The following is a 16773-nucleotide window of genomic DNA, read 5'->3' on the forward strand; positions in this document are numbered from 1 at the left end:
ATTACTCGCTTCATTCTATAATGCTATCTCAGTGATATACATGCGTTTTAAAACCTTATTCGACTATATTATGAACATTAGATAAAAATTTCTTACTTTGACAGTCTGTGTTGTGATACGAATGTGACAAGATCTAGTCATCAGACCTACCCTGATCTTGTTGCTGTGAATGACGAACTTGATGGTGAAAGTCTGTCCTTTGGTCACAGGGATCGAGCCCGCGTTAATTTCGCGGTTCCACTTCCCAGCTGTCTTAGAGCTGACTATCATTTGGTTTGTGTTCAGTCGGAATGATACGTGGATTGGAACATGGTTGTTGCATTTGTTGGTATCGCATAGCTCCAAAGTCATCCTAGAACCAAAAAACTTAAATATAAGGGCTGCAGTTAAATACAGTAACATCAAAGTAGAATGACTAAATTGTTGTGAATGCATCCATCCACATTGATCGACAAAGGATCCCATTGTTTACCGTAAGAAAAAAAAGGTGAAGCTTATATCGCAAATGATATCAAACCTCGTGGAACACGAATCATCAGAGAAATATGGAAATCAGACCTGGAGGTCAAAGGCGTCACAAGGGGGTGCGAGGGTGAGGACCGCAGCGGTTAACACCACTGATTGGGGTGGCACCATGGACAACAAATGCAAAAATGTACTTAAAATGGGATGTTTTTGTAATTTATTCAGAGTTCCATGCACTTTTAAGTACGCGTTTTCCACATTCAAATGACGGGAAAAGGGGGGGGGGGGTAATTAAAGAAATTAGGTTAGTTTAAAGACAAATATTCTTTCTCAAGTTTGTTAGATGACTAATAATAGTTACACGCATCTTTTTGTATATTCGTTTAAGACCACTCCTGATAAAATTGAGGTCGGGAATGGGGGACAAGAACAAAAAAACTGTAATAGATTGAGATAATTGTGAGGTCAAGGGAACTCACTCTTCTGTATTAGTATTATATTTATATTGTTATCTTGAGTGATGTCCCTTGTGCATTGTACTTCCTTCCTCTCTCTGGTTATCACCATGTAGTTAGACCCAATAAACGTTTTATATACAACCACATGCTTCTATCGTCAATCTATTATATCTGACGACGAGGATGAAAATCTACTAGAAAGAGCACCTACTTACGCAAAAAAGAGGTTTGCTAGAGCTTATTAGCTAAGTATTTCTAGAATAATGGCGCTGTATGGCCAAATAAAAGAATTTGATTCGAATGATGAAATCATTCAAGATTACCTAGATAGGTTAAGCTTTTACCTTGAAGCAAACAACGTGACGATAGAAGCCAAAAAGAGAGCTGTTTTGTTAACAGTCATAGGGCCTCAACAATTTAGGCTACTAAAAGACTTATGCGCACCAGCTAGTCTAACTACCAAGAGCTTTAACGAGCTGAGCAAATTGCTAACAGACCACCATGCGCCTACCCCATCAAAGTTTCTATGTCGAGCTAGATTTGACAGTAGGACTCGTCAACCAAACGAGTCAATATCAGAATATGTTGCTGCTTTACGTCATTTAAGTGAATTTTGTGAATTCGGCGATACGCTGTCTGACAGACTATGTGAAAAGTTTGTGACAGGTGTAAACAGCCCTGATATTCAAAGAAAGTTGCTGCTCGAGTCAGATCTAACATTGGAAAAAGCAATACAACTTGCAACTTCATTCCAGCAGTCATCTGATGCGGCGAGATCTTTAGCACCTTCAGAGATCCATGCAGTAAACAGCAGGTTAGTCAATAAACATCAACCCCAACAGAGCATTCCAACTTATGCTAAACAGCCTGCTCGTTCAAATCCTAGATCTAAATCTAGTAATAATTATCAAAAATGTCATCGATGCAAAGGTCCCCATGCATCTCATCGGTGCAAGTTCAAGTCTGCAACTTGTTATAAGTGCAGTAAGCAAGGTCACATTGCTAAGGCCTGCTTAGCAAAGTCTTCGTCTGTTGCTAAATCTAGCCAGTCAAGACAGTACCGCAACCAAGGGCAGCACTATGTTAACTCTCACCAAGACTACCTAACCCAACCAATGAACCACTCTACCTGTGAAAATGCTCAAACTGATTCGCAGCCGGATTTCAACCTATTCTCTGTGAAATCAATAAGTCATGCTCCCATCAATGTACTAGTTTATATCAACGGTAAGAGCATCAGCTTCCAACTTGACACTGGAGCATCTCTAACAGTCATAACAAAGAAAGATTTTGACGCTGTCACAGGAGGATCAGTGCCTCTACAACTATGTCACAAGTGTTTAACAACATACACTGGTGACAATGTTTCGGTAATAGGAGAGTGTATGGTTCATGTAAGTTATAATGGTCAAAGTGTTAAACTTCCTCTTCTTGTGGTTGAAGGAAATGGACCACCATTACTAGGTAGGAACTGGTTAAGTGATCTTAAGTTAAATTGGGAGAGTATTTGTTCATTGAAGAATGCAAAAGAATCTAGTCTTACTTCACTAGATAAAGTAATATCTGAAAATAAATGTGTTTTTGGTAATCCTGGATTACTAAATGATAGAACAGTGAAGTTAAGCATTAAAGACACAAATCCAAGATACTGCAAAGCTAGAGTTCCACCTTATGCAATGAGGAATAAAATTGAAAATGGGCTAAGTAGATTGGAATCTAATGGCATCATAAAGAAGGTAGACTATTCCGATTGGGCGTCGCCCATTGTGCCAGTGTTAAAGAAGGATGGTTCTATAAGAATTTGTGGAGATTATAAAACTACACTGAATAAGCAAATAGAGCTAAATAGGTACCCTATACCTAACATTGAGGAAATTTCTTTGAATTTGGCAGGAGGAGACAAATTCACTGAATTAGACTTTAGTCATGCTTACACTCAACTAGAACTGCATCCAGATTCAAAAGTCTATACGACAATAAACACACATAAAGGACTCTACCAATATGAAAGACTATGTTTTGGCATATCATCTAGTCCTGGAATTTTCCAAGCTGTCATGGACAGTATTTTTAAGGATATTCCAAATGTTTGTGTGTACTTTGACAATGTGTACATAACTGGTAAGAATGACACTGAACATCTTAAAACACTTGATAAAGTATTGAAAATTGTTGGTGAAAAAGGTTTAAAGATAAACAAAGATAAATGTCAATTCATGCTGACAGAAATTAGTTTTCTTGGTTATATATTAAGCAAGCAAGGTCTCAGACCTCAACCTGAGAAAACAAAAGCCATTAAAGAATCACCCAAACCTGAAAATACCCAACAACTAAGAGCTTTTTTGGGCTTGATAAATTACTATGCAAAGTTCATAGGAAATCTGTCTGGTAAACTATCACCACTGTACAAGCTGCTACAGAAAAATGCAACTTGGCACTGGGGTAAACAACAAGATACTGCTTTTAATACAGCAAAAGAAGCTTTGTCTTCTGACACCTTACTAACTCACTATGACCCAGGGAAAAGACTTATATTAACGTGTGATGCTTCACCAGATGGTGTAGGAGCAGTCTTGTCCCACATGGATGAGAAGGGTGACAGACCCATTGCTTTTGCCAGTAGATCTTTGAACCAGGCTGAGAAAAATTATTCTCAGTTAGATAGGGAAGGCTTAGGCATCATTTTTGGTGTTAAGAAATTTCATAAGTTTCTGTTTGGTAGGAAGTTCACCATCTTTACAGATCATAAACCATTGCTAGGTTTATTTGGAGAAAACAAAACCCTACCTGAGCATGCCTCACCAAGAATTCAAAGATGGGCTATCACACTAACTGCATACAATTATGAATTGAAATACAAACCTGGATCTGAGAATAGAACAGATAGTCTTAGTAGATTACCTTTAAAAAAACCAAAGCCTGAGCTATGTACCAGAAGATGTATTTGTTCTCTTCACTATCATGGATAACTCCAATATAAATGTGAATGATATTAAAAGAGAAACACAAAAAGATGAGTGCTTAATAAAAGTATGTGAGTACTGTAAAAATGGTTGGCCTGAAGAGTCTGTGAATGATGACTTAAGGCCATATTAAATAAGAAATAAAACCCTTTGTGAAGATAACATAAAAGATGGAGAAGATGCAGTCCATTATCAGTCAGAGTTGCCTAAACAAAGTATTGTAACTTAATAAATGATTATGGTGATATGGCAATTTCAAATGTTTTAAAGAAAATACATTAGTAAGAAGGAATGTGATCATCAAACAACCTTGCTAACATCATTAGCACTTACAGAAACTAAAAGGGTAACATCAAAAGAAGAAAAAGATTTTTGCCATTTAATACACCCACTTCAAATACTGGATCACAGTTGCAAAGTGATATGGTCCAGGATATTACTTTTAAACAGTATTTTTGGTTACCAACAAGCACTATCAGATTACCTGAGAAAATTGATCAATCAAAGAAATCTATGCCAGTTAAGGATCTGAATAATAGCATAATACTTTCAGATGCCAATTCAAAAAGTAAATCATGACAGAACACCCATTGAAAGAGAATTTGGTGTTAATAAGAATGTGTATCTAAGAAATTATGGGAGAAAGGAAAAATGGATACCAGGTCAAATTGTTCAATGTACAGGACCTGTGTCTTATAAAGTAAAAACAAATGATGGACTTATTGTCCGTAGACACGCAGACCAGTTAAAAATAACTTGTGCAGATAATAAGTGTGAATCTGTCAATCCCACCAAATCTGATCAGTTCACACCAACTCAGTTTGTTCCACAACCAAGTTCTGTTGATATGAGTGAACCAAGTGGTCTGGAGTCAGAAAATGTAAATTCTGGAATTAATGATTTTGATCCTAGACCTCCTGAGATAGAGAATCCAAATGGTCAGAATATTGAGTCACCAAATCAAAAGCCACTGAGAAGGTCAAGCAGGACAATCAAAGTCCCAAATAAGTTAGACCTATGATTTTAAAGGTCAAAAGGACTTTGACATCATTGTTTGTATTGTAACATATTGTGCATTGTTTGTAAGGGTGTAATCTACCATAGTGTTCATGTTACAATATAATTGGTGATTTTAGGATACTATCAATTGTTCTATTGAGAGATGTGTTATTGTGTTCTAAGGGTAAAGGGATGTAATAGATTGAGATAATTGTGAGGTCAAGGGAACTCACTCTTCTGTATTAGTATTATATTTATATTGTTATCTTGAGTGATGTCCCTTGTGCATTGTACTTCCTTCCTCTCTCTGGTTATCACCATGTAGCTAGACCCAATAAACGTTTTATATACAACCACATGCTTCTATCGTCAATCTATTATAAAAACATTTGTAAGTACAGTTTTACACCCTCTTACACCATGATAAAATTACTAATTTTTGCATACTTAACCCAGCCGACTAAACAAGCAGAGAAAATTAGAGATAGAAAATGTGTGAAAATGCACGTTTTCTCAAGTAAGAAGTAGTTTATTTTAACTTTAGAGAAAACTTGTTGAAAAACTATATATATATATATATATATATATATATATATATATATATATATATATATATATATATATATATATATATATATATATATAATTAGCATACATTGATAAAGTGCGATATGGTAGGTAAAGCCAAGATATTTTAAAAACTGCCTTTTACTAATATTATACACTGAACATACTGATAACTAATTGTTATTTGTAATCAATTACAGTTTAGAAACCGCTCTTAAATTGCCTTTTATGTTTACTTCTATCTTTCCGTGTGCGGATAAGCGTGAGGTGTTATAATTATTTACTAAATTAAATCAGACGCTTCCTTCGGCGCCCCCGCAAGTTGTGATTTGCGCCCCGGTCTATTCTGTGAGCATACGTTCGTTTTAAACGTTACAATAGACTATTTATAAGAAGTGTTACTATAGTCCTTCACTAAATCGAATTCAGGGCGTCCTCCGGCGCCTTGACAGACTGCTAAATCGCGCCCCGGTCCTTCCACTGAGCGCTATGGCACCTAATTTTAGTTTAAACTGTGCGATAGGCTATGGATAAGATAAGGTATTTAAGTCGCTTACTAAGATGAATCGGGTGCGATTCGGCGCCTCGGGCTATAACGTGAGCATCATGCTTTTATATGCATTCAAATTTGTGTTTATGTTGTGCGTTATTGTTTGCGTATAGATTTATATTTGTGTTTGCATTTGCGTTTGTGTTTGTGTTTGCGTTGTATTTGTGTTTCTTTTGGTTTTTTTGTTTGCGTTAGCGCTTGCGTTTGTGTTTGCGTTTGCTTTTGTTGTTTGATTTTGTGTTTTCGTTTGTGATTGTGTTTGCGTTTGTGTTTTTGTTGTGGTTGGTTGTGGCTATGGTTAATTCAAAAGGTAATATAATTCACAAAGCCGGGCTGTGCCGGATATATGCTGCTTAACACTTTGGTCCTTTACTGATTGTTTTTTCACAGAGGCCAGTGCAGCTCCTGGCCGGGATGGCTAGTATTTTATAAACGAAGCTTGACTATGCAGTATGGGTTCCCGTGCTCTTTTTGTCCTGACGTTTTTTTTTTATTTGTTATTAACTTAAATTAATTCTGTTCAGAGCAATGTCACTCTACACTATGTGTGTTTTTTTTTTTAAATATGTAAAAAAGCAATTGGTATTTACTTTGCTTAGTACACAAATGTTTAAAGGAGCGTTATGAGCACCTCTATTAGACTAGCCATAGGTAACCGTTACACGGTCAATTCTGGTGACCTATAGCTCTCTTCTCTTTACAAATAGGCTACTAGGTTTTTCTTTTAGAATTACTTTTTCAATTTCGTTTGGAGGTGAAAGGGGAAGAAACGGTGGAGATGTCTGAAGAAAATGTATATTTCTAAGGAAAGTGAGTAACGAAATGAATTGTAATTCAGCTTTTTAAAAAGTCTTTATCGGAAACTTAGGAAAAGAAACATTTTATTGATCAAGAGCATTGGAATGAAACATTGTTAAGATTATGAAAAAGAAAGGGTTTGTTTTATGTAGGGCCTACTGTCTATGTTTAGACTTATTTAAAATAGCATAGACTACAAATACCTATTAGAAAACTTACAACCATATTATACACAGTATTAGTTAACACAATACCATATTAAATGCACTCGCTGATTAAGAGACTTAAAAGATTCCGTTGAAAACCCGGCTGTTCAATGGTAGTTATGTTGTTTTTGTCTTTTAAAAATACCAATTTCGGCCTAGCATGGATCTGAACACACTATCCCTTCATATACTGAAAAGACAGAAACAGGTGATCTCTACTTCACTCGCCCCGTGTCCTCCCAAGTCCTGATATACAACTTTCTCATTCACATATAAAAAAAAAATTGAAAAAAAAATTAAGATTGACTTGATGGGTTTCAAACTCGTACCACCCATATGGTATCAATTACACTATCATCTCAGCTATTTAGGCACATTAGAAATCACGGAGAATAAAAGATTTAGGCCTACTTAAGAAACTTACGCGAATATGCCATATTCTTTCAGATTAAATTAAATACAAAGATGTCTATAAAATAATTGAGGCCTCAAATAGTTTAGTATAGAAATTTATTTTAGGAATAGATTCTAGATCTAAATAGAATCTGACCGGTTTTTCCGTAGATCTCTAGATCTAGAATCTCTAGATCTAGAATCCTAATAGATAAAGTAAATTTTATAAGTTTAGGCCGAGAAAATTGTATTGTATACATTTCATAGCGAACGTAGATTCTCAAGATCTAAATCAAATTTGAATGAAATAGTTCCTTTCTTTATATTCTGAAATCGGAAGATGATGCCACAAGTTTTGTTTTCTTTCCTTAGTGTAAACATTTGTGACGTGATTGTTAATCGCGTTCTTTTTTTGTTTGATTTTAAACCCCATAAGCATCCCTTCTTGCATTGCGGGGTCTGGCGGCATCGTAGTTTCGCCAAGCCGGGCTAATTTAATTTGTGGCTGCCTACAAAAAGTCTACCATCGCACCGAAATGTCCACAAATCAAGGACTTAAATCTGTTGGAAAACAAACTTTTACCTTGTTGCTCTAGAAAGGAGGCTTCCATCAATAATAATCTCTTTACCATCGTAAATCGCATACCGAATTTGGCCGTAGTAAGGTAAGCGATACTGTGAATGTGTAACAAATTTGACATTTTAGGTACTGTTAAAAATGTATGATTGCTTATAATATTTTTGCTACCTTGGAACAGTGTATAGAGGAAGTATTGAAATGGAGCAAAACATCGCTATTAGGAAAAACAAAGCCAAGGCTAAAGCTAAGGCTAAGGCTATGCCAGTAGCGTAGCGAGGGGGGGGGGGGCGGGGGGGACATATGTCCCCGGGCGCCGACCTTAGGGGGGGCGCCAAAGTTTGAGGGGGGGTGCAAATGAAAAGTTCGAGGGGGGGTGCAAATCAAAAGTTTGAGGGGGGGGGGGGGTGCAAATGAAAAGTTCGAGGGGGGGGGGGGGGGTGCAAATCGAAAATTTGCTCCCAAGGGGGCGCCAAATTGAAAGTATGTCCCCGGGCGCCGAGAAGGGTCGCTACGCCTCTGGGCTATGCCGTTCTTTCTTTCGTTCGTTCGTTAGTTCAATACTTCGGTATTTTGTTAGTTCATTAGTTAGTTCGTTAGTTCGTTATTTTATTATTTCATTAGTTCGTTCGATCGTTAGTTCGTTCAATAGAATCGTACAACCTTACAACCGTACAATCGAACAATCGTACCATCGTACAAACGTACAATTAAACAATAATACACCTATACAATTATACAATTATACAGTTATACAGTCAATCATACAACTAATCATACAATTATATAATGATACAATCATACAATCGTACAATCGTACAATTGTTCAATCCTTCAATCGTTAAATCATTTATTTGTTTTTTATTGATTGATTGATTGATTCATTCATTCATTCATTGATAAATAGATTAATAGATTAATAGATTAATAGATTAATAGATTAATAGATTAATAGATTAATAGATTAATAGATTAATAGATTAATAGATTAATAGATTAATAGATTAATAGATTAATAGATTAATAGATTAATAGATTAATAGATTAATAGATTAATAGATTAATAGATTAATAGATTAATAGATTAATAGATTAATAGATTAATAGATTAATAGATAAATAGATTAATAGATTAATAGATTAATAGATTAATAGATTAATAGATTAATAGATTGATAGATTAATAGATTAATAGATTAATAGATTAATAAATTGATAGATTGATAGATTGATAGATTGATAGATTGATAGATTGATAGATTGATAGATTGATAGATTGATAGATTGATAGATTGATAGATTGATAGATTGATAGATTAATAGATTGATAGATTAATAAATTAATAGATTAATAGATTAATAGATTAATAGATTAATAGATGAATAGATGAATAGATGAATAGATGAATAGATGAATAGATGAATAGATGAATAGATGAATAGATCAATAGATCAATAGATCAATAGATCAATAGATCAATAGATCAATAGATCAATAGATCAATAGATCAATAGATGAATAGATGAATAGATGAATAGATGAATAGATGAATAGATGAATAGATGAATAGATCAATAGATCAATAGATGAATAGATGAATAGATGAATAGATGAATAGATGAATAGATGAATAGATCAATAGTTCAATAGATCAATAGATCAATAGATCAATAGATCAATAGATCAATAGATCAATAGATCAATAGATCAATTAATTGATTAATTGATTAATTGATTAATTGATTAATTGATTAATTGATTAATTGATTAATTGATTAATTGATTAATTGATTAATTGATTAATTGATTAATTGATTAATTGATTAATTGATTAATTGATTAATTGATTAATTGATTAATTGATTAATTGATTAATTGATTAATTGATTAATTGATTAATTGATTAATTGATTAATTGATTAATTGATTAATTGATTAATTGATTAATTGATTAATTGATTAATTGATTAATTGATTAATTGATTAATTGATTAATTGATTAATTGATTAATTGATTAATTGATTAATTGATTAATTGATTAATTGATTAATTGATTAATTGATTAATTGATTAATTGATTAATTGATTAATTGATTAATTGATTAATTGATTAATTGATTAATTGATTAATTGATTAATTGATTAATTGATTAATTGATTAATTGATTAATTGATTAATTGATTAATTGATTAATTGATTAATTGATTCATTGATTCATTGATTCATTGATTCATTGATTCATTGATTCATTGATTCATTGATTCATTGATTCATTGATTCATTGATTCATTGATTCATTGATTCATTGATTCATTGATTCATTGATTCATTGATTCATTGATTCATTGATTCATTGATTCATTGATTCATTGATTCATTGATTCATTGATTCATTGATTCATTGATTCATTGATTCATTGATTCATTGATTCATTGATTCATTGATTCATTGATTCATTGATTCATTGATTCATTGATTCATTGATTCATTGATTCATTGATTCATTGATTCATTGATTCATTGATTCATTGATTCATTGATTCATTGATTCATTGATTCATTGATTCATTGATTCATTGATTCATTGATTCATTGATTCATTGATTCATTGATTCATTGATTCATTGATTCATTGATTCATTGATTCATTGATTCATTGATTCATTGATTCATTGATTCATTGATTCATTGATTCATTGATTCATTGATTCATTGATTCATTGATTAATTGATTAATTGATTAATTGATTAATTGATTAATTGATTAATTTATTAATTGATTAATTTATTAATTGATTAATTGACTAATTGATTGTTTGATTGTTTGATTAATTGATTAATTGACTAATTGATTATTTGATTATTTGATTATTTGATTATTTGATTATTTGATTATTTGATTATTTGATTATTTGATTATTTGATTATTTGATTATTTGATTATTTGATTATTTGATTATTTGATTATTTGATTATTTGATTATTTGATTATTTGATTATTTGATTATTTGATTATTTGATTATTTGATTATTTGATTATTTGATTATTTGATTATTTGATTATTTGATTATTTGATTATTTGATTATTTGATTATTTGATTATTTGATTATTTGATTATTTGATTATTTGATTATTTGATTATTTGATTATTTGATTATTTGATTATTTGATTACTTGATAAATTGGGTTTTTATATTTTTTGATTTATTGATTTATTGATTTATTGGTTTATTGATTTATCGATTTATCGATTTATTGATTTTATGATTTATTTTATGATTTTATTGATTTATTGTTTATATATATATATATATATATATATATATATATATATATATATATATATATATATATATATATATATATATATATATATATATATATATATATATATATATATATATTAATTAACTTTTTTAAAAAATGTATGATTTCTTTTTTTTTCTTTTTTTCTGTATTTAAAAAAAAATATTAATGTTTTATGCGTGTATGTGCATTCTTGTTTTCTTCACTCTTTTGTTAAAGATTCTTCAAGATTTCAAAGACAGACTTACCAAAGAAGTTGCTGTAAAACTGCGCTTGTAGTTGTGATGGTAGGTGATGTTGTCACCTTTAACCAACAAAAAGCTGGCCAGAAAAGATAGCAAAGTCTGCAGCCCCAACAGCATGATCTGACACACAAGATGCGAACATACATTAAAGTTTACCCGCGTTGAGAATGTTCCAGAAATATCAGTGAACTGGTTTATTAGTGTGAGTCCTAACCTACCCCCCTCCCCTCCCTCCTTTCACACACACACAAATCGACCTTTTTGTCGGCCAAATTTTGGGAAACTTTCAGTGTGATGGGAGCGGCTAGAATGGTCTTTTGAAATAAGTGTCGGCTAGGATAGTTATGTAAATAGTGAAAAACTGAAAAATGTGAGTAAACGACACTGTGTGTCAGATAGACAAGAGTTCAACTGTCGCTCGCACCACGGCCAAACAAGTTAAGTCACTTCTAGATCCAGCTCTCCTTACATAACCATAAAGGTACATATCAGTATGTAGGCATTCCCTACTGAATCTAATGCGGGAGGGGAATTCGGAAACGACAGTCTCGAGAGTCATTTTGCCAGGCACCAAAAATAGAAAAAAAAACAAAAAACAAATATGTTACCTTGCTAAACAAATTTGTTGTCACGTACCTACACTGCGATGTTAAAACATCTTAAAACTTTTTGAATAGGTGTCGTTTCGATTTAAAAGCAACTTCTGACAGGCAGCTCACCACACAAAGTTGGGACACGCAAAAGGAAAAATGGCGGTCGGAAGGTTAGCTAACACTTGCCTGGGGCCTGTACACGTGTCATTTAACTGGCGGATTAAAAGGTTGCCGTTCATAAGTGGAGCTCAAGCAAGAATTTTGTATGGTAATCGTATAGGCTACGTGTGCAAAACAATGCAAATTTTAGGTTTTAGACTTATGATATTTTGTGTTTTACTGTTTAAGTACTCACGCAATAAGATGTACGCACTCGTATAATAGTATTGAGTGCACATAGGAGTTATAGACTTCATTGGTTTAAATATTTAGAATCTTGTATTAGAAAATGGTTACATGACAAATGACCTCATGATAAATGGTCTCAGACAAAATATCATAGAACAATAAATGATCTTAAGTACTAATGATATCATCGGCAAACGATCTCAGATAAAATTAACTCATACGAAATATTTCAATGCAAAATATTTATGTTTAAGATAATTTTAATCTATTTCGTTATACATTTTACGTTATGAACGTTTTTGTAAACTTTTCGACGTATTGTGAATTTAGTATAATTTAGGCGTTCATCAATTTATGTTTGTAATGTATTCTTATGTCTTATACATATTATATGAAATACTATTTAAAAATCAAGTTTAACTGATTCATTTAGTATCTCACAATTATTCTGTGTAAGAAAGCAAATAAAATCAACCTGGCAACAAAAGAAATTTTTAAAATCGACTAAAATCATCCCAAACACTATAGGCCTATATATTTAGCCGTGAGATATTTTGTCAGAGATATTTTGTCAGAGCTGCTTGGACTGAGATAATTTGTCCATGAAATTATTTGTCTTTGTATTTTTCGTCATGATGTATTCTTTGCGTGTGATCAATTTTTCTTGAAATCATTTGTCATAAAAATTATTTGTCCCGAGATATTGTTTTTGCTCTTCAGGCACGCGCAACAGAATCATCCCAAATACTACACATATTTTGCCGTGAGATATTTTTTTAAAGATATTTTGTTTGGGATTTTCTGTCCATGATATTATTTGTCCTTATAGTTTTTGTTCTCATATATTTTTCAGTGAGATCAATTTTCCTTGAAATCATTTGTTCTTATGATCATTTGTTCTTATGATCCTTTGTCCTGAGACTATTTGTCCTGAGACCATTTGTCCTGAGACCATTTGTCTTGTCACCATGGAGGATATATGTAATGTTTTAATGCTTTATTTCAAATCAAATTAAAGCTCGAGGTTCTTTAAAATATGCTCTTAATGGGTTTTTTTTAAACGCAAATAATTTTCTAATAATAAAACAATGGTATTTAAAAAAATCTCCGAAACTTTCTTGTGTAAAAAAAAAGGTTCAAATTAGTGACTCTAAAACATCGAAAGGGAGGACGTGGCCTAGCGGCAGAGCGCTAGACTGCCTGAACAGAAAGCTACGAGTTCGAATCTGTGTTCAAGAAGGCAGGACACAGTACCCCTTTATAAGCCGAGGTCAAAGAAACAGGTAAACCCTGCTTCATTTGCCACATGGACGAACTGTTTCGTAAGGGAACTTTACGTGTTTACTTGCTAATAGAAATGTGTTAGAAATACCTTTTATAGCTACATTTGCCCTACACCTATGATTATCATGATTTTTTAAAAATTTGTTCAGAAGTGGATTTGAAAATCAATATGTAATTTCTCAAAAGTGATGCTGGTTGTAATACCTTCAAACTAGCTAGCGAGCTCAGGTTCTCAAACTTTTTCTAGTGACGATCCCTTTATACAAAAGCTAAGTGCTAAGTTACCCGCCACCCCCACCTCATTAAAAAGTCAATATTCAATATTAACAAGTAAATTAATAAATACCGAGTTAAGGTTTTCTAGTGCATTTAAATTCTATTGAAAATTTCGTTTGATAACTGATTATATGCGATGGGTAAAATTGCATGTCATTAACTAGCCCTTAAATTTGCGGTTGCGTTTCTGTTAACGCCAAAATCATGTTCAATATAAAAAATTTAATGTATTTTGTTTCAAATGGAGAAATATTAAACATCTACTTCCGGAAATATATTTGGACACAAACAGAAATAAAACTCGAAATGTAAGCAATGTCAACTTTTCGGTGTGAATGGTGCATCCACCAAAATAGTTCGAAGGGTTTTGATTAACCATAGTTCATGCCACGGAATCATTTCGCTAATCAAAGAATTCGCCTAGTAATTAATCGCCAATTCTGGTACCATCAAGGGAAGCAGAGAATGGACTACGTGTCAATGTAGTTTCTATTTCTTTCAGCTCAAGGAAGTAGGGCCGCTGTTCGTTCCAAGAGATTCAAGATGCCCTGCAATCTCCTCTTTCAAAATGGTATTTATTTTACATGTAATTCAAATACCACTCTGCACACTCGGCAATTTTTCCCTAATTAGTTTGGCCAATTTCATGGCATATAAGAAACATGTCCATTGATTATCATGAATGATGATGCTTTTCGTTTATTTTCCCCGAAGCTTCAGGTTAAATCTATTTTGTGTTAGAATATTTGCTATGTATGCTACTCTATCCTAAAACTCTTAGTTGTTAAAGTATATTACAATTTTTATTTTCATAGGTTTTTTTATGTATTAAATTATTCAGATTTCTAGTCACCTTAAAAACTTTTAAAAAACTTTAAAAATAATAATAATAACACTTTGAATATTGTGTGATTAGTCAACAAGTTGGCGATCCCCCCTCCCCCCAAAAAAAAGAACCTTGTGACACCATTGTGGGTCAAAGCAAACAAATTGGGAACCCTTGAGCTTGAGGCTACCTACCCTTTATGTTCGCTTTCTGAGCATTAATCTTAAGACAACCTCTGCCTTCACAAAGTTTTACTAACATTACTAGGCAATAGCGGATTAAGGGGGGGGGGGGGGGGGACTGAAATGGCTGCAGTCAAGGGCCCTCGATATTTAGGGACCCCCGAATTTACTGGTTCATTGTTGGTTTCACTATAAAAACTAAATTTTTAATGTTTGCTTAATTTATTTTTATTTCAAAATATCAAACACGTACACACACTTAAATATACATACCAGCTGTCATCATCTACAACGCAGACATTGTTTTTATAAAGCCAGAGCTCCCTACAATAACATAGTCCGGACCAGCAATCGTTTATGAAAATGATTTGATCTTATCGTTAAAAACAAAAGCAGCGAAAGAATTGGGACAAATGATTAACCCATATTTAAAAAAAAAAACAATTAAAAGTTATTTCGCATCAGATCGCGTTACATGTTGGTAAAAAAATATTTTAAACATAATACTGTACAGGGTCTACACTGTGAATTAGTTCTCACTTCAAAGCGTTAGGAAAACCAGCATTATAGGCTAACCCTAGCTATCAATTGAAAATTTCCTAACCGTCTTTAAATTGTGTTAAAATAGCATTCCATGTCATTTACCAATCATAGGCCACTAAAATAAGAGTTGTTCCCCATGAAAAAACTTCGAAACACCCCGTTCTTCATCATGCTCCCTAAAATAGGCCTCTTATACATTTTATTTCTAGCACACAATTCGGTTGATCAACTAGTTTCTGGAAATAAAACACTGAATCTCAACAAAACAGGATAGAAAAACATGTTTTACTTCAACATGTGAGTGCACGAGCGATCAGTCTAATTTAAAAGCTTACAAATGACGCTTAAACCAATTTTTTTTAATGGCAGGAAGTTACCAGTTTTGAAGTGAAAGTTAGATTAGAATTGTTGCTTTATTTGCCGAATTAATGAGAATTAAAACCGAAACTAGACGGCAGGTGGGAGCTACAAAGGATATGGCAAGGTTTTTGCTGTAAGACCGTAGCTCATTGACAGTGGCGCATTAAGGAGAGCAACAGGAGACCCCAAAACTCGGGGGTCTCATAAAGGTTCTCTTTTCAACAACAGTAAAAATAAATTTCCTATCGATTTTGGTTTGTTTCGTACAATAAAAATAAACGGCGAATCTCCAAACCATAAGTTTTTTTTGTCCTCTAAATTTACTGGTTCGAAAGCATGATTTTTTTTTCTCCCATGGAAATATACGTTTGTCCCTTAGTCGGAAATCAACGAAGCTGTCATCGCTTCGTGTCAAATAATATTTATTTGATGTGAGCTCTCCCTAAAGTAATAAATGTGTTTCTGATTTATCTTGCTTATCCTATAAAATACCACCAGTAATATATATATTACATCAAGCTAGCTTGCTTTGTCAGATCTGCAATGTATAGTGGACGGATCACACATGATAAAATAATATAAAGTGACATATCTATTATTATAATCATATAATGTGTTATGATGCATGTTCCAAGTATAGATTTGATCGAGTGAATGTTGGTGGGATAGGTATTTTAAACGCATGGAATGATGACGCATCTAGTGTGACACTGACGTTTTTGGGTAGAGACTGGTTGCTGGGTATTGTGTGTGAGTTAGTCTCATTTTCTTCGTCCTGATGAAATTGTGTACGAGAGTGCAGTACGAGAATAAATATAAGAATAAACA

General features: G+C 32.9%; 1 protein-coding gene across 2 annotated transcripts in view; it reads right to left on the bottom strand.

The window, feature by feature from the left end:
* The window catches only part of LOC131954966 (32 kDa beta-galactoside-binding lectin lec-3), a 33287-nt gene extending 20994 nt beyond the window's left edge, over window positions 1-12293 (bottom strand). The window contains exons 1-4 of one of the 2 annotated variants that reach the window (XM_059318823.1): window positions 12170-12293; window positions 11537-11653; window positions 7983-8074; window positions 151-352 (exon numbers count right to left, since the gene is read on the bottom strand). In XM_059318823.1, the coding sequence (XP_059174806.1) occupies window positions 151-352; window positions 7983-8074; window positions 11537-11650 (408 nt within the window). In that variant the 5' untranslated portion in view covers window positions 11651-11653; window positions 12170-12293. Of the gene's footprint in view, window positions 1-150; window positions 353-7982; window positions 8075-11536; window positions 11654-12141 lie in introns of both variants that reach the window. The other variant, XM_059318822.1, reaches the window with a different exon arrangement.
* Between the last annotated feature and the right edge of the window lie 4480 nt (window positions 12294-16773).

The sequence above is a fragment of the Physella acuta genome, unplaced genomic scaffold (genome assembly GCF_028476545.2).
Source record: "Physella acuta isolate Inbredline_101_S28 unplaced genomic scaffold, ASM2847654v3 ptg001044l, whole genome shotgun sequence".
Classification (NCBI taxonomy): Eukaryota; Metazoa; Mollusca; class Gastropoda; family Physidae; genus Physella; species Physella acuta.